The 20,215-nt window shown below is 44.3% G+C and overlaps 3 protein-coding genes across 5 annotated transcripts; 2 read left to right on the forward strand and 1 right to left on the reverse strand.

Annotated features, from left to right (window-relative positions):
* Positions 1 to 779: 779 nt before the first annotated feature.
* LOC109466708 (FAS-associated death domain protein-like) lies at positions 780 to 2,504 on the reverse strand. Of its 2 annotated transcripts, none has more exons than XM_019764463.1 (3): positions 2,079 to 2,504; positions 1,804 to 1,836; positions 780 to 1,367 (listed from the first exon to the last, which is right to left on the reverse strand). In XM_019764463.1, the coding sequence occupies exons 1-3, from the start codon at positions 2,425 to 2,427 to the stop codon at positions 1,090 to 1,092; spliced, it is 660 nt and encodes a 219-aa protein (XP_019620022.1). In that variant the 5' UTR covers positions 2,428 to 2,504; the 3' UTR covers positions 780 to 1,089. The 2 variants fall into 2 exon arrangements, with proteins under 2 accessions (XP_019620022.1, XP_019620023.1); XM_019764464.1 differs by having other exon boundaries at positions 791 to 1,367; positions 2,085 to 2,504.
* A 297-nt stretch (positions 2,505 to 2,801) lies between these two features.
* LOC109466710 (adenine phosphoribosyltransferase-like) lies at positions 2,802 to 6,375 on the forward strand. 2 transcript variants are annotated; one of them, XM_019764466.1, is made up of 6 exons: positions 2,802 to 2,926; positions 4,243 to 4,354; positions 4,680 to 4,783; positions 4,881 to 5,014; positions 5,532 to 5,610; positions 6,111 to 6,375. In XM_019764466.1, exons 2-6 carry the CDS (start codon positions 4,254 to 4,256, stop codon positions 6,245 to 6,247), a joined length of 555 nt encoding a protein of 184 aa, XP_019620025.1. In that variant the 5' UTR covers positions 2,802 to 2,926; positions 4,243 to 4,253; the 3' UTR covers positions 6,248 to 6,375. The 2 variants fall into 2 exon arrangements, with proteins under 2 accessions (XP_019620025.1, XP_019620026.1); XM_019764467.1 differs by lacking the exon at positions 2,802 to 2,926 and adding an exon at positions 3,463 to 3,555.
* Positions 6,376 to 9,299: 2,924 nt separating this feature from the next.
* Positions 9,300 to 20,000, forward strand: LOC109466728 (ankyrin repeat and KH domain-containing protein 1-like). The gene is made up of 13 exons (XM_019764487.1): positions 9,300 to 9,589; positions 12,337 to 12,531; positions 12,752 to 12,927; positions 13,337 to 13,570; positions 13,798 to 13,912; positions 14,085 to 14,145; positions 14,281 to 14,416; positions 14,680 to 14,816; positions 15,063 to 15,339; positions 15,586 to 15,655; positions 15,979 to 16,254; positions 16,446 to 17,300; positions 19,277 to 20,000. The coding sequence occupies exons 1-13, from the start codon at positions 9,300 to 9,302 to the stop codon at positions 19,998 to 20,000; spliced, it is 3,546 nt and encodes a 1,181-aa protein (XP_019620046.1).
* Positions 20,001 to 20,215: the final 215 nt, after the last annotated feature.

Here is a 20,215-nt window from a genome sequence, read left to right on the forward strand (position 1 = left end):
CCTGTAACCTCCATTAATGCAGATTTCAAAAGTGGGATGTTGTAACCTCTGTTACCAGAATTCTGTACATTTCAATGAGAATGAGCCTACACTGAGCTTCAATTCAAAATTCATGGAACATGTTATGAATATTTATCATCTACAACTTACAAGGTGTAGAATTTCAGGCTTCCACAGCTAGATACATGTCAGGACACTGGATAAACAACCCACTGCCCTTATAGCTTTGAAGAAGAGTACAGGAAGAAAGAAGGACAGCAAACTTTGCCTTTAATTTACCGGTCGTATGTTGAAAGATGGAGGTTCAAGTGTGGGAGCGGACGTAAACTAACCAGGATGGTACCCAGGCTATGCATCTCCAGGACTGTTATTTGGAAAAGCATATCTTTTATTTCTTAAATCATTTGAAGACAAAATATCCTTCTTAGAAGTAGAAATAATTCAGTTGTAGAAGTAATAACTGTACATGTAAGTGTTATTAAGTCATCACCACCAACAGAATATCTCTTGGATAATACAAATCATAAACATTATGTACCTACTTTCTGCCATAGATGCTATGTCCCAAAATAAGTCAGGATAATTTTTAATCCTCATGCCCACTCCATACAGTAAGCTTCATTTTCTTTTATTTGAGATCTGAGCTAAGAATTATTTCTCATCATTCTGACTAGTGCTGTGTACCTAAACCCAGGTCTGGAATCAAGTCCAGAGGTTTAGGTTCAGGTCTTGTAAAAATTTGTAGGGAGCACTGCACTACCAGGGTTTAGAAGCAAGATATGTTTGCGGGGCACGTCTGGGCAAAACTCTGGCCACAATTTATGGGGACCGACACTTGAGGATGCCCATTGGCAATGTTTTCTTCATTTTGCAATGTAAATTCCGGACGTTCAGTTTTTTTTGGACTTGAACCTAAACATTTTTACAAGTCTAGAACTAGTTCCAGCGAACCAGTACACAGCACTAATGGCACGTCACTGTTGCACTGTAGGTAACAAAAACCAGCTATAGCAAACTTGGACTAACAAATGCTTTAACATAAAAGGCGTTGGTTCAAAAGCAGCTACTGAATCTGCACAAGAGTCGTGATTATTGGTTGTTCCAGGACGCAATCTTCCTCTCCAGCTGGTCTCCGATGTCGTTCAGCTGACACCTGCGGAGCGCTGTGACCAGGTCTGCGTAACGAGCGTCTTCGTTCCTGTCGCTCCACAGAAGTAGCGCCTGCCGGCCCTGCTCGCGAAGCTTACGTGAATAGTCCTCAGAGATGCACTCAATGTCCGTTTCTGAAAGCTGAAGCTTGCGGGCCAGCTGGCGCCAGTTCCTGCCCAAGTTGTTTTCAACGATATCGAAAAGTTCCCGCCAACGAGCTGAAATAAACATAAGAACATATGAGGGCTGTGGTATTGTACAGGTACAGACCCAGACCTTAACAAGTTTGGCCAATCATCTCTAACTTTAAAGTTATACAAATCATGCATGGCAAACTTTCTTTTCCTAGTGGTAAATTGCCATATTTCAATGACAATTTACATACATGTATTTATGAAATCAGTATTCTCCTTATTACTATTATAAGTCCTAAATTATCATCTTGGAGACAAGAATTACAAATGTCTAATATCCACTAGTTAGTGTTTTAATTTGTTCAGGACTGGTACATATGCATTCGGGTCCAGACTCAAACAACTTCCCCAACATAACAGCTGCAATATTTTAGTACTAATAGTAGTGACATCACATGTATCAACTAGTACTAAGTAAAGAACAGAAATACGTGCAAGAAAAAAAATATATATTTCTTACCATCTTGGGGCACAGATGTCTGTCTTTGGGGCCCTGAAAGATAGAGGTCAAAAGTCATGTTCAAAATTCGTTACAAGAAACACTACTAGTCATTTCGTAAAATACAAGGGACACCAGGTTTTATAGTGCACCGTTTCCCATGCGTAATGAAATATGCCACAAAAACAGGCGTAAAACGCTTAGGCCGAACCGAACTGAACCCTACATGGAGCCTCCTACATGTACTAGTAGCTACATCTGTTTGGGGATAAGGGGGAGGGGGGCATGTAGTTTACCTGTACCTCCTCTAGCCGTGAGCCTCCCGCTAGTCTGTGTCGGGTTGGAGTCGGTACACAGGTGCTGTAGACGGGCTTCGAAGGTCTCGATGTCTTTCACCAGGTCCTCTCTCTTCTCCGTCCGCAAGATCTCCTTCAGGAAGCCGGTGTTGTCAAACCTCAACTTGTCCCGCTCTTCCAGGGCCTGGAACAGCTGCAGGGGCCTGGTGATTTCTTCCTGACGCTTTCTACCGATGAAGTCGGAGCACAGAAACTTCAAGGATTCCAGCTGCTCGTCTGTTAGCTTCTTGCCTATCTCGTTGAGGCATTTCTTGAATTCTATGCTCCTACGTTGTTCCGTGTCGCCCATTTTTGCGTGTGTTTCTTTGAGAAAATGTTGGAAACCCCCGTTACTTACGTCAACGTACCAAATGCATCTTGTTTCACTTCCTGGTTTCGCAAAGGATAGTGGGATTGGTAAAGACCACTAGTAGCATAGGGGTGTTTTTTGTTCGTGTACATACTAGTAGTAGTGATAAATGTACAGTACATATAGAAATGTAACATATATCTCAAGGTGTGCTTCAAATTAAACGTTGGATGTAACAAGGCAAGCAGATATGTCAGACTATCTGTCTTTAACGTACTACTTGAGAAAGACAGACAGTGCAATTGCTAACAATACACCATGCCCGCATACTGAAGTTTAACGGCATATTTGTTTAACGTCAAGTGCCCCTCAGGCGGCTAGACTGACGGTTTGAAAAGCTGTTTTCAAAAACTCTGATTGAGCTTTTGAAACTTTGTTGGTTTGTTGTCAGAGTATACCCTACTCCAGTCGACGTCAAATTTGCGGATTGACCCGTACGGTAAGTGAATTTAGACTCAGAGTACCAGGCTTCGGGAGGCGGCTGGAAACAGTAGAAATTGGCCAAATACTACTAGTAGTAGTAAACATGCCGAGGGAGTTGATCAACCAGACAGTACATTTTGCCGAAGCCTAGGCATAGTTCTTGGTGAGTTAGCCTGGGTGCCATACTGACCGTGAGTGTTGCCAGGGGCTAGACTCACAAAATTTTACCATAGACGCCCCTCAATACAAGTCAGACTCTGGGCAACGAGGTGCTCTCGCGGCGTCTGTGATCGGGGCTTGTGGCTTCCCCCCAGCCGAAGGGAGTATTGTGTCGAGCCGGAGTATGGCATCCAGGCTAATAGTCAGCCTGAGGATATCGATGTTCCGTGTGGAGGGTGGTCGGGTTAGGACAAGGGCACAGGCCGTTGAGCCACTAGAGGCGAGTCTATCAATGTCACAAGGCCACACTAGTACATGTATGCTCACAATCGAACTTTGACCAGTGTTTCAACAACAGACATGTTCACGGTCGTCGTTAAGTGCTGACTCATTCTTTGGTACCTCAAGTTAGCCGTGAAAGGGCACCGACCAAGAGGAAATCTACTAAATACGTACCTCATCGTCCATTTATATATAAACTTGAAGGTAACTATCTCGTCGTGTGACCTTAAAAGTTAAAGAACGGGTGACAGAATAAAACGCCTATTTCTGATTATTACTGCATGTTTTGTTCACTTAAATGACCTCTGATCCGTTGGCACCTTACATTACCCTTTACAAACGTTCTGTCAATTTATCTATTTATTCCTGTTTTGTATGCTTTAGTCGTGCCTGAATGGCACTCAGGCTTTGGAATCAAAAACTCCGAATGTGGCGTAAATGGTAGCGTGTTCGGCTCAGTACCAAGAGGTCCCGGGTTCGAATCCTACCATGTTAGCGATCTTGTAGCCTTGGTGAAAGGCACTTAACACAATTTCCTCGCTTCACTCAGGTGTAAATGAGTACCTAGCTTCGGTTAGGGACGTTCCTCGGATAGAACTTTAAATAGAGGTCCCGTGTTTGGGAGAGCCAAACCCCACTCAAGTTTAAGGAACACACTTATCGAAAAGAGTACCTAAGAGGACCTTCCCAGTGTGAGTACTAGTGGTTCAGACCTTACAGTCTAGTCTTACACAGCTTGTACTTACATGTACAAAACTGATGTGGTACGCCGAAGGCGGTTTACTGGTTATGCACTGAGAAAGTTGCTGTGATTATGGGGTTCTCGTTTTGGATAATTAGCAATCCCAGTTTGTTTTGTTCTCTTGGTTGGTAATTTGCAATGTTTTGCAGATTTTGACAAGATGGCTGCCGAAAACGTCCCATCCAAACAGGCCAGGATCGACAGAATAAAGGCCACCATTCGGACCTGTCCGGACTTTCCAAAACCAGGCATACCGTTCAAGTAAGGACGGCAGTCGGATGACAGTCTTCACTTTATCGTACCAACTTCAGCTCGTAACGGAATGTTGATGTAGAAATTTGTGGTCGATCAGTTCTGTAATAACACTTCTGTAAATGCTTTTTTACTGTACTGTATTTAGTAATTCGCAACATATTAATAGATTCTTAATGTCTTAGTTGCCTATATCAACTTTGTGTATGAAACAATCATACATGCCTAGCGCCTCTCTTTAAATCTGATTGTTGAACAGTGACTGTGTGTGCAATTTGTTATATGTAAAATATCATAGTTATTGAACACAATTAATATAATATGTCTTGTACAGAGACCTTATGCCGATTCTACATAACCCAGATGTCTTCTCGGATACCATAGCTCTTTTGGAGGAACATGTCAGAGAAACAGGGACCAAAGTGGACGTAGTCGCTGGTAAAGTACTTGATGCATTTTCCCTTGTGAGAAATGAGTAGGGGTTCCTTACACAAATGTGGTAAAACTCACTACTTTCACACAATCTTCCTTGTAGGTCTTGAGGCCAGGGGCTTTCTGTTCGGCCCACCGTTAGCCCTCCGTCTGAACTGTGCGTTTGTTCCTATCCGGAAGGCGGGAAAGTTGCCGGGTGAAACTGTGAAGTGTTCTTATGTACTGGAATACGGACAGGTATACTAGTATAACCTTCTCAAACTTGGTGCACTTCAGCTCCAAGCAGATGTGGGTATGAACTGAGATCGTAACAGGCAGAGAAGCCGAGGCGATTTTCACCCGGCCCCAACATGTGCTTGGAGATAGCATAATATTGCTGCAGTACAGATTCTAAACTTCTTTACATTCAGAAACGTAGGGCGTAACATATGATTCTACTAAGTAACGTTATACAAATGGTGGCAAAAGTACTCGCTTGCTGGTTATGTTTACCAAAGGAAAACATATTGTTTTTGCTCTGTTCCCTCTTCTTCTTCTCTAAATCAATAAGGCCAATGAACCAGACGTCTGTCACAATATGGTAATAAGTGTTGGCTTACATCATGTTGCAATTTTATAACAGGAGCCTTCAGACTCCTGTCATCATATATGTAAATGCGTTCGAGTAAAAATTAACAGAGCAGACCATATGTGAAGGTAACATTATGCATTTGCTATGCAAATGTTACCTTTCTATTGTTTTATGTAATTTCAGGACACTATGGAGATCCAGCAGTCTTCAGTCAAGCCGAACCAGAATGTGGTGATCGTTGACGATCTCATTGCCACGGGAGGTTCGTGTGGTTAGTTTACTTCTGGGAGGCGTACAAATTTCCAAGTACGCTTTTACGTGGGATTTAAAGTGGACCGTTTCTTATACCTAGCCTGTAAAAGTGCCACGCATATCCTGATATACACGTATCAAAGCTTATAATACAATATTCACCTGTCATAGAATCATACATTCCCGTTGTACTACTAGCTAGTCTTGATATTTGGTAGGTGGGTAGGTCTTGATGAGACATCGAAATCATTAGATTTTGGGCCCCTGGCGGCTTGTTATGGCACTGCAGCGGAACTTCCGGTTTTGATATCTCATGATCTGGACAGGCTAGGGTCACGAAATTTGTATAGCCTCTTGTGTGCTCGGGAAGAGGTGAGTTTGGGCCCCCTAGCAGCTTGCTTTGCAACTACAAGGGCAGTATAAATTCGTCAGCTATAAAGGTTAACATCATTTGGGGAAGGTATGAGATCGTAGAACTCTCGTTACCCTATTTTTCTCCGCCCACCCTAGGTACCATGGCTGGCGCGTGCAGACTGGTGGAGACTATGCAGGCTAACGTGGTGGGGTGTCTGGCTGTGGTCGAACTGGATTATCTTAAGGGCAGGGATAACCTTAAGTACGCCGTACACTCCCTCATACACTACTGAATTACAGGATTGTACTTATCTGCGTCTTCCGATGTTTCATCAAGACTTATCCACCCACCAAATAACAAACACGACCGTCTGTCACCTTCTCCAGGGCAATTCTGACTGGTTCACATTAGATGCATTGCCAAACGCATAATATTTATCGGTCTCAAACGCACGGAGTTGGATGTATGCATAATTGTGGTCAGAAACGTCGGCTGAATAAAACTCTTGGTTGTGTAAAAAGAGTCTCTTTATTCAGCGACTTACCCACCTGATGAAACTATTCACGGATGGAAGAACACAACTATTGCTTATGATAAGTTTCGAAACACTTTTTTTGTGTTTTTTGTTATACTATTCGGAAGGCCTACTAGAAGAAGCTATAGTATAGCTACAAAAGATCAATCTATTGACTTCCAACTGGTCAACGAATCCGCCCTGTCCCTAAACCGGCCACTACTGTGTAAATACTGTCCGTGAAGAGCCGTGTTTGTTTGAGGAGATAATTGTCCTTACTCCGGCAGTTATTGTTACATTCTGCCCTAATGAGAACCCGTCTTTGTAGGAGGAAAACCTGAGTAAACCTGTCGGGACCTTTTGGGTCGACCGGGGCACGGCGATATCGATCTGAGAACACACTTAAAGCGATATTATGTGAGATATTATTGCTCATAGTACTAGTCCAAAATGTCGGTAGGTTAAAGATATCCAGTGCAATTTTTAGGGCCTGGAAACCAGATTTTTAAGTCAATATTCTAGTCACATATCGTCATTCGTGGAGCAAAATTGCTCCAAATCCTGACGACAAATGGTTACTGGAAGGACCTGGGATGATTTTAGGGTACCACCCAGAAAATAAAGGACTCATCTTGAGGCTTGTTTGTGCAGTTTTAAAGACTGATTCAAATGTGCTAATGTGGAACAGTATGTGCCAATATCATACAGATTGCCTTATTCAGAATATTTCCAGTTTTGCCGCCCTGAAATTGCATTGGATGCCGTTCAGGTTGTGACGTCACCAGTGCAGGTCGGAAGTCCGGCAGATTTTGTGGGATTTATGTTTTTGTCATCGATTGAAACGAAGGAACAAATGAAGTAACATATACGTGTGTGTCACAAGTGTGTGTCCGCAGAAATCTCTTTCAGGCAGACTGTTATTCAACCACTGGTGTACTAGATCTAGACTACTATTAACTGAAAAGAATCATCCCCAACCCCTTTAATACCACTCAACAAAACTAAAGCTAGTCCCTCATCATTTATGACATGTCACACGGGAATGCTTCATATTTTCTTTAACGTATTGAGATACACAACTAGGAATAATGAAATAAATGTAGCCAACTACTACTAATCTAGGTTTCGATTTGGAAAAAAAACCTCATAGATCAAAAATACTTGAACATTACAGTACAGTACAGTACAGTACAGTACATAATAGGACTCAATACATTGCGCTAACTCCAAAATTCGCGCAGGGATAGATCAAGAGATGCTCTCAGCCTCACCTATACACTAAGTTGAAACAACACTATCCCAATGTATATTGACCCTCATGGAGCAAAAATTTCCAAAATCCTGACGAAAAACGGTTACTGGAACTTAGTGGAAGGACCTGGATTGACCGTTTTAGGGTACCGCACAGAAAATAACGGACTCATCTTGGGGCTTGTTTCTGCAGTTTTAAATGCCTAAAGTATGAAATACTGATTCAAATGTGCTTGTGTGGGGCAGTATATGTGTCAATATCATACAGATTGCCTTATTCAGAATATTTCCATTTTTCCGCCCTAAAAATTGCATTGGATGCCTTGAAGTCAGCCCAACCAACAGATACTCCCAGGTAAACACACCTTTATCTGGTTGTGAACTGAAGAGGACACAGGCTGCCTTTGAGTACGGAGACCGGCCAAAGCTGTACACACGGACGGGTTGATCGATCGGCGCTTTTCACATAGTTTCTCCTGTCAGAGAAGTCATTTCCAGCTACGGGAAGGTTCCGACGCGTTGCTCTTCTTGGATCCTCTCTTGCTAATTGTTTGCTTCCTTACATCGTGTACTGTCTCTAGACTCACTCGGACACTGTCATTGTGCTTGTTTCCTGAGCAAAGGTAATTTTAAAGCGTTTTAATTATTTTCGTAACCGCTACGCTAGCTATATAATAACTATTACTAACTCATCAGCCTTTGAGCGTAAATAAACAACTGCGGGATTATATACGACTTCCGAAAATGGCAACAAAAGTCTGTCGACAGCAGTAGATTATACCAGATAGGCAGTGCGTCACGTCTTAGTCATATTGTTAAGTAAAACTTGTTACACTTGCTTAATGTTAGATAGCTAATGTATATTTTAAATTTAAGGATTCCTTGCTGTGAAAACGTTCGTATTTGAAAAACAAACACTGTTGCGTATCTTAATAAACGTAGTTCGTATTACAGATAGTTAAACAACTTGAATGATATAAATCAGTTGTAGTTATCGTTCAGAAAGCTTAAAGGTATCTAATGCCATTTTTAGGGCTTGGAAACCCGATTTTTCAAAGTCAATATAATAGTCCCTTATGTACATACTAAGTTGAAACAACACTGTTCTAACGTATATTGACCCTCATTGAGTAAAAATTCCCAACTTTCTGGCAAAAAAACGGTTACTGAAAGGACCTGGATTGATGTTTAGAGTACCACACACGAAATAAAGGACTCATTTTATGGCTTGTTTCTGCAGTTTTAAATGCCCAAAGTGCTCGGCAGCTGAAATGCTGACTCAAAAGTGCTAATGTGAAGCAGTATGTGCCAGTATCACAAAGATTGCCTTATATTATTATATTCAGAAAATTTCCAGTTTTGCTGCCCTGAAATCGCATTGGATACCTTTAAGAGAGTGACGTTCTTCCCCGATGACAATAATACATACGTAGTGACGGTGACCCCACGGGCGCCATTGTTCGTCGATCTACCACAGGGGGTGGGCGGCCGCTGACAGCCGGAGAATCGTGCTTTTGAAACCCGCCATTGTTCCGTCCCTGCCACCCTGCATTCCTCTCCACAGAGACGCCGGGGAGCAATGACAACAAGCGAGGCGGAGGCAGACCTAGATCTGGACAGCCTAGCTTCACTTTCCGACGACGGCGGTAGCGAAGACCACCACCGTGAGTCCATCCAGACGTTCCTCGGAGACATGTGCGAGGAGTGCCGAGGATCGGACCTCCCAGCCCACCATGCCACCTCCCTGGGGCACCTGGGCTGTCTGAAGAGGGTGGTCGGGGAGAAGAAGGAAGACATCGCGCTGTTTGATGAAGACGGCAGCACTCCGCTGTATCTGGCGGCCAGGAAAGGGCACAGCCACTGTGTGAGGTAATGTCATTTACGGTGGATCTATTCACAGCGAACTGTCTTACATGTCTACGAAATTCAAATAGAAAATAAAAATTACAAGGTCCAGCTAGCTAAAAACCATAACGTTCAACTAATTTCTTATAACCATGGTCTAATATCTTAAGAATATTACTAGTATTCTTGTAAACAAATGTACGGTAAGTTGTTTTCTGACAATACACCGTGAGTGCGAGACTTATTTCTGTGTCAGAGAACTTCAAATGTTTTATGAAATATCGTTGAACTTTTTTACTTATCGTTAGAGAGAGTTAAATGGTCTTTAGATATTTATATGATAATTTGCTTGATGTCTGCCAGGCACAAACTTAGTTTCTTGTTCAGATTTTTTAAACTGCGGCGAACCAATAAAGAAATAATGCACTAGCCTTGAGAGAGAGTTAGAATTCTGTATGAGTCTCCGTAAAGTCAATAAATCTTCCGAAGTTCACTCGGCTGTCCGGGCAGCACAGTAGTCTCCACCAGACGTCTTTTGCAGGCAAAATAAATCGTAGAAATCGGCCCAAAAAGGATATTGATTGGCAAGAGAAGGTAGCCGGCCTGCAGGAAAATGGAGCTTCTCTGGCCAGCTACCTTCTCTCGCCAATTAATACCCTTTTTAGGCCGATTTTTACGATTTATTCAGCCTGCAAAAGAAGTCTGGTGGAGACTAGCAGCACAGGGCGAAATTGAGCAAGTCGTCCTGTGTCCCCGCCTGATTATAAATCACAGCCGTGAATAAGACAGTAAATCTCGTTCTATTGTACCTTTCAATACAAAATACACCGTCCTGTGGTGCCTCTTATAATCATCATTACGACAAATACAGACAAGCTTATTGTACTCGGGGATAAGTACGTCTGGGCCTCTGCTTTTCAGTAAGCCGCACAATTATGCAAATTTGTCATCACAGATCTTTTGGAACATCGACAGGCAATGATATCTACATAAAGCGGAAACTAACTGGAAAGATGGCCAATTGAACTGACATGTTTTTGGATATTTGGAAAGTAAAATTGGCTAAAAACGGGTCATGATATCTACATAAAGCGGAAAGATGAACAAATGTAACTTGTTTTGGGATATTTAGAAGGTTCATTGTTTCCTATATAATCTGTAGTGTATATTCTCTGCACGTATGTGTGTGTAGATCTACTCCTTACTTGGAACCCCCCTCATGGTTCTGAAAATATCTCGAAAGGTCACACGGTTGTAGTGGACAAAAGGCGGCCGTCACGATTTGCTATCGAGCCGCTGTCCCATTGTGGAACAGATAGCACAAGAGGCGCTCTCGAAAACCCATTCTGTCGGATTCTTTGGCACGAGATGGGCACGAGAAATGTGTGGGTAGAACCAGTCGCCGTGACAGTGATGTATTTTTATGGGCATCATTGACAGTTAGGAACTTATAGTCTGCCTAGAAGTTGTGTGTTTTCACTTTTTTAAACTGCTAAATCTGTAGTTTTAGTGTTGGAATTCTTAAACATTGAAATATTTGCAATTAATGGTTATAATATATAATATTTTCTGTATAGATAAACATGATACACTACGATCATACATGTAGCTAAAGTAGATCGTCGTCTTCGTAGAGATTTTACTTGGTTGCCATATATTTGAATCTCAAACAATATGTTTTGCTCCTATGAAGTCCATCTAAAGCTATCTTGCCTCAAAGGAGAGATGGGAAGAAAGAACGAATGCCTCTTTCAAAAATTAATAGAACGCTTTTTATACTTGATTATTGTACTGTATTGCATATGTGCATTTATTTGGCTTGTGAAATCTTTCAGGGTATCGATGAAAAATTGGAAGAAGAACCGTAGATCGATCTACGTAAATCAGTGTACTTCACCCTTGTGCGACGCAGCAGTGGCTAGCCTCCTTCGCAGACTTCCGATGCGGCGGCGTTAATTTTTTTGGGGGAACGACGCGAGTTATGCCGCAGTGGGATTTTGCTATCCTCTACCAGGCTTCGGGAGGCGGCTGAAAAGAGTAGAAATCTGCCAGATAGAGAGATGCAGTTTGCCGCTCCACTATCTCCAGCAGACCAACTCCCTTGTCATGCTATCTCTCTATTTGGCCGATTTCTACTATTTCCAGCCGCCTCCCGAAGCCTAGTAGAGGCTAGCATTTTGCCGGGGAGAGACGGTGTCCGCGCATCGGCGGCGTCAAAACCGGTCGCTCGGCGGCATAACTCGAGTCGCTCCCCGAAAAAGAAAATTAACGCCACCGCATCAGAAGTATGCTATTGAGGCTAGCAGTGGCTTTATTTTGAACCCCTGAGCCATGACGTCACGCCCACGTGACTGGTTACCACGGACGCCTCCACAGTCCCCGGAACTATGTCCTCTCCTGACCCCGGGCGTCTTATGCAAATTAGGCTTATCGTTTATCCATGTCAGGGTCGAAAGGGCGGAGTCACGGAGTTGACGCTACCACTCGTCTGTCATTATCTAACAAGAAAAATAGGTGTTCCTGTTTTTACACAAGCTTTTCCAAATAACGCGATTCTGAGCGTTTAGAAATCACAACTTTTGTGCATATTTGCATTGACATCATTTTCATCAGTTTCGTTTTCTCATTATACTCGTTTGTTATCATCGAAAAAGAAAAGTAAGTGTTATTGTTTTTATAAATAGAGATTTTTTTTACAGTGGTTGACGCATTTAACTTTGTTCTCGTTCCCAGGTGGCTGGTGACACATTTAACTTTGCTCTCGTTCCCAGGTGGCTGGTGACGCAGGACCTGGTACCGACCCGTGCGGCCAATGTTCGCGGGGAGACGGCCGCCATGGTGGCCGCCGCGGAGGGCCAGCTCAAATGTCTCAAACTCATCCTCTTCAACGGCTACGACCACCACTACGACATCGGCTTCGACCGGGACAGCGGCGGACTGACACTCCTCCATGCTGCTGTGCTCAGGTCAGTCTCAGAACCGGATCACAACGCTTCTTTGGAAGTGGTCTAAGGACAAGCTGTTTTTGCACTGATTCATAATATCATGTTTTACCTATTTTATCAGTACCTATTTTAGCTCCTGAATCTATATATCCTCTACGCAAATAGAGGATATGGACTCGGGAGCTAAAATAGGTCTGGTAACAAGGCTATTTTATTATACCATACTTCCTCGCCCTGACAGAGACCGTGAGGCCGTGGCGTTATGGCTGGTGGACCAGTTCGGAGAGACTCTGGTGGAGATGAAGACGAATGACGGCCTGCTGGCCCTGCACATCGCCGCCGCCAAGGGCTACCTGCAGCTGGTCAGGACCCTGGCGACAAGCAGCAGCGCTTCTGTCTGCACACAGGACGTCAGGGGTACGGGACATCGCTAACAATTCAGTTGTAGTAAAAGTTGAGAGTTTACGATATCAGCTCACAGTGTTCCAAGATTTTACATCCCTGCGTTTTAAGGCATGCCAGTTTTTTTTACAAGGTACTCGTGCAGAGCAACTTCGTTGCAGCTCAGCTAAGCACACTGGTGTTGGGGCACCCCTAGGCCTGCTATTTTCGATAAGCGTGTTGGATTCTGGTTCTGTTTGGATAGCTGGTGTAATACACCGAAGGGTGGTTATGCTGGCTATACAGATATAGACACAGATTCCCAATTTACGTAAAGAGGTTTGCTGTCAACTACAGGGCTCTGGGGGTCCTCTGGGCTTACGCCTCACTTTTCACTACCAGCTTACAACGTCCGAATGTAGATTGTAATTTTTTCTCCTTGAAGGGGCCACGCCCATGTTCTACTCCGCCCAAGGAGGACACGTGGACTGTCTTTCTTACATGGTGGAAGACATGAACGGAGACCTCTTCATCTCCACCCACGAGGAGAAGTCTCCGCTGCACGTGGCAGTACAGGGCGGCCATATTGAGACGGTGCAATGGCTTGTGGGAAGGATGGGGGCTGCCTCGCTGAGACTACAGACGAAGGACGGAGCTACCGTCATGCACTACGCGGCCGGTAAGCACAATGCTTCTATTTTATTCATTTTTTTTCAGGCACTCACTGGACTGTAGATAGAAGGTACATGAACAAAATAAAGCACATATACAAAACCACACAAAATTCAAATCCTACATGACTTGTAATCAAGTAAATGTAGCACTAGTCACGGTCTATACAACAGCCTCATCGACTAATGAAATCAACATATTCTATAAAGTGACATGAACTTCGCGTATCTTTAGCAATGGGGCACACTGACATCTTGCGCTGGCTGCTGTCCCAGCATAAGTCGGCAGAGGTCGCTAAGATGACGGACAAGGAAGGCGGGACCGCCGCACATGACGCCGCAGCGAAGGGGTGAGATCCTTGTATTCTACAACTTCGAGATGCCGTAAAATGTCATATTTTACCATTCTGCTCTATTCTAATTCTACAATATTTGTCTGGTCTTCACATCTTTTAACATTTTAAATACCACAAGACAACCTCAAACTTTGCCCATATTTGCCACCCATGTTCTGTGTTGCAGGCACGTCGGATGTCTGAAACTACTTGTAGAACTGGGTTTGGACATACACCAAAAGGACCAGGTAAAAGCAATTCCTTGCCCATTTCTCAACCTTTTTTTATCTTCAGTGTTAATCAAACGTAAAACAATTAATCAATCCATTTGTTAGTTACACACTTGATTAACTTAATGAATACTTCCTACCATACCTGTTTAGGATGGCGTTTCACCTTATCAACTGGCGATACAAAGCGGAAGTGACGTATGCATCCAGTACGTCACTTCCTTGCCAGGTGATATGTTCGGCCATCGGAGTTTCTGGGTGCGACGTCACGAGAAACCAACTACATCAAGTACGTCTCTCGTTTTTGTTACACTTTGCGTAGGCAAAACCTATTCTGGCTTAGGCCAAAGCGTCTAAATTCTATGGATGACATCCTCCGCAGGCACCAAATCTGATGCGATAAGGCGAAAAAAACAAGGCAGGCCAAAAAAACAAGATTTCTATAGTGTCAACTTTTGAGATCATTTTTATTAGCAGCAAGCTCACATATAGAGGAGTTTCCCATGCTGTGTGCCTTAAAGGAAGGAGTAATATCTGTTTCCCGCACGACAGTTGACAGTGGGATCAGCTGCGGTACAGACGACACGGCCTCCCCCTTCACCACGCTGGACCGGCCCGCCCTGTCGGCGGAACGTCTGCCGCGGACAGGCAGCCTCATGAACGCAGCGTCACGGGCTTCAGACAGCAAGGTGCGTACAGTAAGCCCGTCGGTAGAACGTACTGCTCCTGCGGAAAACCCGTGGTGCATACTTCGGCAGAACGTTTCATATAACATAAGGTCGTATTCGCGCATATAAGGTTAACATCCCGTCTGTTTTATCCAAATGTTAAGTCGGAAAAGATACTGTTTGCGACAGGCAAAATTCTGATGCAACCTAATCAAAAATTACCTTTATGTTGTAGACCGGCACACTTCTATTATGTTTTGACCACAGCTTCCGGGGCCGAAGCGCAAGTCGAGAAGAAAAAGCTGGAAGTTTTGGAAAAGCAGAAAAGACGACGACGAGAACGCGCCGACGACGGAAGACAGGACGATCCCGACGTGTAGCCGCACACCAACACCGCCCCCTGTCAGATCACAGTGGCATGACATCTCCCTGGAGGCCAGGCTGCTGCCCAGGAAGGACGCGCTGTTTCCAGACGGGCAGCCGGACGGACCCGGCTACAGCTGGCGGAGGAAGGGCTCTAAGTCACTCTTTCAACAGAAGCACCGTAACTTCCTACATTTTTAACCTTTTCCCTGCTGCCTAACCCCTTAACCATAAGAAATTTGCTGCCACAGAGCTACCTTAACCACTAAAGGTTAACTCTCTTCTGGTGAATGAACTTTGCACAATATGCTAGTATATGTAGTACCGCTCCAAATGTTTTGATAAAAATGTAATGGTACATCATTTCATGAATAATCTTCAAGGCCGTTCTATGTAAGGTTTTATAGATGAATATTTCTTTCACCAGGGTCTGCCCCTGTGTGTCTGCCTGCTGAAGAGATTGTCGGTAAAGCAGGTGACAAGGGCACAGACGAAGGGTAAGTTCCTTTTTGTTAGACCACGACTATGGATATGCCAGCGGTCCGTTTCCTTTAATAACCGACAGGGGGCGCTGTAGAATACTGACTATACTGAGTATTCGGTACAATAGATTTCACGTTCAGCACCAAGGACAGGATCTACAGTGCTTGTTTTTCAATGGGTGCAGCGTAACCGTTCAATTTTTAGTGCGTTGCACTGATTGAAGCCAAAGAAATCACGTGGTCTATCTTCCTAGGCTGTCATTGGCTGACAGAAAAATCACGTGATCTTCCTCGGTTTTCATTGGCTGAAAGACTAGTCACGTGTTCTATCTTCCTAGGTTGTCATTGGCTGACAGACAAATCGAAATGATCGTCAGCGACATCCGGGACAGTCCTCAGCCTGAGTCTGCCGTAATGCGCAAGCGCCGTGACAGCAACTGGACCTTCCGTCGAAAGAGCAGTTCAGAGGTCGAGGCCCCAGATGACCTGGTCACCGCGCTGGTCAACCTGAGTTTAGAGGACCATGTCAGCGAGGGGAACAGTCCGGCTCTGTCGGTCAGAAGTAACCATGGCGATAAGGAACCAGAAACTCCGCAAACTATGAGAGTAACAAGGTGAACTCTAGATCTACCAACAATTCCAACATTTCTTTGTTTGTTTTGAAGATCTAACCCTTTTGAGAATAAGCTACACATTTATTGCTAACATTTTGTATGTAGAATGACACTTGAATCAATCTGGAAAGATACAGAATAAAATGGAGAACGGTTTGTGAATTTGACTTTTTATTCACCTTCCTCTGTAGGGCCGTTGTGCATTCTTCGGATGAGGACGCATGCGCTGTTGTCCCGACAGACGAGACGCCAAACACTCTCCACGACATTGACCTTCCCAATCAGCTGATCCAGGTCAAGGACACAGAGGGCGTGACGGTGCTCTCACCTGGCACCGAAAGCGCGCGCGTTAAGAAGCCCCTGGCAAGCCGGTCTTACAGCGACCCCACTGGTACTAAACGTCCCGCCAGTATAGCCGGGCTGTGCGGGGCAAAAACCGGAGCATCTGCTGACAACGACGACTTCATCACAAAGACAGACAGAACGTGGGATTTCCACTTCGGAAAACCTTCCACAGACCCAACAACGACAACAACAGCCACTACCGACAGTTTGGACAGCGCAGACCTAGTACAAGATGTTCCCTCTGACAGAGAAGTTACAAACGGTACAGTTTCTTCAACTCTAAATCTAAAAGAGTCAGAACCTGAAAAGGTGTCAGCTTTGCCAGCGGCTAACGGAACTGATGCTGAAGTTCCTCCTTCGTCACCCAAGGAAGAAAATACAGACTCAAATAGTGAGCAGGAACGGCTTATATTCAAACCTGACACTGAAGAAAACACAAAAGCAGACCCATCCGAAGCACCAGCCAGAACACACAGTGTACACCGACCAAGGCCCGCTCCTACTGTGACTACTACTACTACTACTACTACTACTACTACTCCTACTACTACTGCAAGGGTGGAAACGCCTTTTAAGAATGTGATACAGCAAGGACTGGAGCGGCTGAGGAAGCCCAGAGAGATCACTATAGTTGAACTGGACGGGAGAGTAGTGACATGTTTTACGTCACTAGAACTGGAGACAGCCGGGCGTAGTACAGAGTGGAAAGGACGGGAGGCTAAGGTGGGATTATGTACATGTAATGGCACCTGTCTTAGGTTGACTCCTCTCTTGGTTCACTTTTCTCTCCGTCCGTCCGTCTGTTGGTCTACCTGCTGCCCCTCTTCTCTCTCTCTCTCTCTCCTTCTCTCTCTCCCTATCTGTCTCTCTCCTTCTCTCTTTCTTTTCCATTTCAATCTTGGACGTCGTCCGTACGTCTCCATCTGTCTTCCTGTTGCCCCTCGCCCCTCTTTCTCTCTCTCTCTCTCTCTCTCTCTCTCTCTCTCTCTCTCTCTCTCTCTCTCTCTCTCTCTCTCTCTCTCTCTCTCTCTCTCTCTCTCTCTCTCTCTCTCTCTACTTCTCTTTTTCTGTTCCATTTTACTCCTGGACGCCATCCATATCTTTACGCAGTAAGTACCATGTATACAGTAGATACACTGTGGTGTGGTGACACGTAAAATCAAGGCGGTTGTTGTGTATTGTACGACCTTTGACTGTAGATGACACAATGTAAATGTCGCACATACTTACAGGGAACAGACAAGGCAGTCGCAAACAAAACAGGGCGAGCGGGTTCCAACCAATCAAATGACGACTACACAGAAGGTACTAGTAGTTTTTTTTTAAATATTTGCATATATCACATTTTCCTTTTACATGCATTTCTTATTGTTTTTATCCAGTGATCATTTCTCCAAGTAACATAGGTGACATAATCAACCCTACCATTGAATCTTTTTATGCCCTTATTTAGAAGATTACGTCTCCCTAAGAAGGGCGTTAACCAGACGGCTCAGCCAATCCCTGTCTCCGTACCATCTGGAAGAAATAGAGAGTCATGAATGCAGCAACAAACCCTCCAACAAATGATGAAATTCAATCTAGTACTACTGACTAAAATACAATATATTAGCCTATACTGTTTTACAATTTTGTATAGGGATATTCAAGCTTCCATTTTTGTACATGCTTTATTTGAAATATTATGTCTATGGTTGTGTTGTCGTGTTTTTTTTTCGTGGATATATGAGCAAAAATTAACGTGGCTGCCTTATCTATGTAGCTAAATTGAGATCTCACTCAACACAGCCCTATAACTCCGTTCTAGCTTTATTTTATATAGAATAATGAGATATATATAGTATACTTTAATTTGTGTTGTTAATGTCATATGTATATACATGTATATGTTATCATTCTGAGACTATATAATAAAAACAACGTTAACTGTTTTGAAAGAAGCATGTAGATTGCAAAACGTTTATGTCGTCCTTAGTAACCCACCCTAGACGAGATGCTTACTGATCTGTCCCTCATCATTTTACAATCTCAGGGAGCGATCATTAATAATTGTAGCTGGGTTATGCCAATATAGGAGATTGTACGAAAGCATTGCCATCCACGGAGAGAGTTTATGATTATACATGTAGTAGTGTCTGAATCGAGTTTGCCCATTTTCGGCATTTTGACCACCGTCAGAGGGCAAAACAATTTCTTCCAAATTTTTTTCCCAAATCAGGCTAAGATGCATGCGCGCGCTGATGTCATCCATGAATATTACTTGCTGTGGTCCATGGATGACGGCGGGCCACAGCTTGCGGAGAATTGATTAGTCTACCGACGTCACAACAGGTGTTTGTTTCCCTCAGAACAAAACAAAAGACGTGAAACCGCTGGGTATCTGAAACTGTTGTTGTTTTGTCATGACTATGGTCGAAAGTACGAGCAGAATGTCACCGGGTTCTGAAGACAGCGTGACCCAGGGTACAGACGTGCGCGCACAGAGATGCTCCTGCTCTTTCCCCGGGATCGGTCTCGTCTGTGCTCTGGTATCCACCATATTCTTCTCTCTCAGTTCTCTCTTCGTCAAGCTGCTGTCTGATCTACACCCGCTAGAGGTGACGTTTTTCCGCTGCGCTGCCCAGTTGGTTTGTGCTCTCCCTCCCATTATATACAAGAAACTCCCGGTCGTTCCCAGTGACACGTCTGCTCGGTTGTACCTGCTCGGGAGGGGGATATTTGGAGCGGTGGCGCTGTGCATGCAGTTCTATGCGTTTCACCACATCCCGCTAGGGGACGCTACGACCGTGATCTTCAGCTCTCCGATCTTCATCGCGTTCTTCGCATGGCTCATCTTGAAGGAGGCTTACGGATGGTTCAACTTCGCGGTCACCTTGACTACTCTCACGGGCGTCGTTCTGATCTCCAAGCCTTCGTTCATTTTCGGAAGCGCCGTCGCCGTGCCGAATACTTCCGAACACCTCCTCGGGACGCTGTCGGCATTCGGCGGTGCTGTCTTCAGCGCACTGGCCTTGGTCATGATCCGAAAGTTGGGTAAGGCAGTGCACTTCTTTGTCCACATAACCTACCTGTCGGTTTTCGGCATGATCCTTACGTTTGTGCTTTTAATGGCTCTCGGCGAGTTCAAGACGCCGCCTTGCGGAAGTGATCGGTTCTACCTGATAGCGCTCGGATTGTGCGGCGTTGGCGGGCAGACATTTCTGACCAAAGCTTTCCAGTTGGAGAAGGCGGCTCCTGTAGCGATAGTCCGCACCATGGACATCGTGTTTGCCTTTACCTGGCAGTTTGTGTTCCTGGGAGAGCTGCCAGCCTGGCTGAGTGTCGGCGGCGCCTTGCTTGTCATGTCGTCTGCAATAGCCATAGCCGTCAAGAAATGGCTTCTAGAGAGACAGAAACAATAGAAGTGCTAAAAACCGAGGTTCCAATTATTGCAACAGAAATAGATGCCGACATTCCTACTTCAAAACAAACCTTGATTTATTCAACGCGTAAGAAGAGAAAAATATTTACACCTTTGACAATTTTTTACATACTTATTCAAATATTTGTACAGTTCAATACATCCCTTACAAATTGAGGTTGACAACAAACAACAGTATCAATAACCAAACAAATA

The sequence above is a fragment of the Branchiostoma belcheri genome, unplaced genomic scaffold (genome assembly GCF_001625305.1).
Source record: "Branchiostoma belcheri isolate BF01 breed outbred unplaced genomic scaffold, Haploidv18h27 scaffold17, whole genome shotgun sequence".
NCBI classification, from domain to species: domain Eukaryota; kingdom Metazoa; phylum Chordata; class Leptocardii; order Amphioxiformes; family Branchiostomatidae; genus Branchiostoma; species Branchiostoma belcheri.

What these genes read in the sequence shown, in the direction of transcription:
- LOC109466708 (XM_019764463.1), bottom strand. Translation starts at nt 2,427, where the DNA reads ATGGGCGACACGGAACAACGTAGGAGCATAGAATTCAAGAAATGCCTC. An exon ending in CACGGCTAGAGGAGGTACAG is followed by an intron (nt 1,837 to 2,078) that starts GTAAACTACATG and finishes TCTATCTTTCAG; the next exon opens with GGCCCCAAAGACAGACATCT. An exon ending in GACATCTGTGCCCCAAGATG is followed by an intron (nt 1,368 to 1,803) that starts GTAAGAAATATA and finishes TGTTTATTTCAG; the next exon opens with CTCGTTGGCGGGAACTTTTC.
- LOC109466710 (XM_019764466.1), top strand. Translation starts at nt 4,254, where the DNA reads ATGGCTGCCGAAAACGTCCCATCCAAACAGGCCAGGATCGACAGAATA. An exon ending in AAACCAGGCATACCGTTCAA is followed by an intron (nt 4,355 to 4,679) that starts GTAAGGACGGCA and finishes TGTCTTGTACAG; the next exon opens with AGACCTTATGCCGATTCTAC. An exon ending in CGATCTCATTGCCACGGGAG is followed by an intron (nt 5,611 to 6,110) that starts GTTCGTGTGGTT and finishes CGCCCACCCTAG; the next exon opens with GTACCATGGCTGGCGCGTGC.
- LOC109466728 (XM_019764487.1), top strand. Translation starts at nt 9,300, where the DNA reads ATGACAACAAGCGAGGCGGAGGCAGACCTAGATCTGGACAGCCTAGCT. An exon ending in CACGGGCTTCAGACAGCAAG is followed by an intron (nt 14,817 to 15,062) that starts GTGCGTACAGTA and finishes TTTTGACCACAG; the next exon opens with CTTCCGGGGCCGAAGCGCAA. An exon ending in GACAAGGGCACAGACGAAGG is followed by an intron (nt 15,656 to 15,978) that starts GTAAGTTCCTTT and finishes CTATCTTCCTAG; the next exon opens with GTTGTCATTGGCTGACAGAC.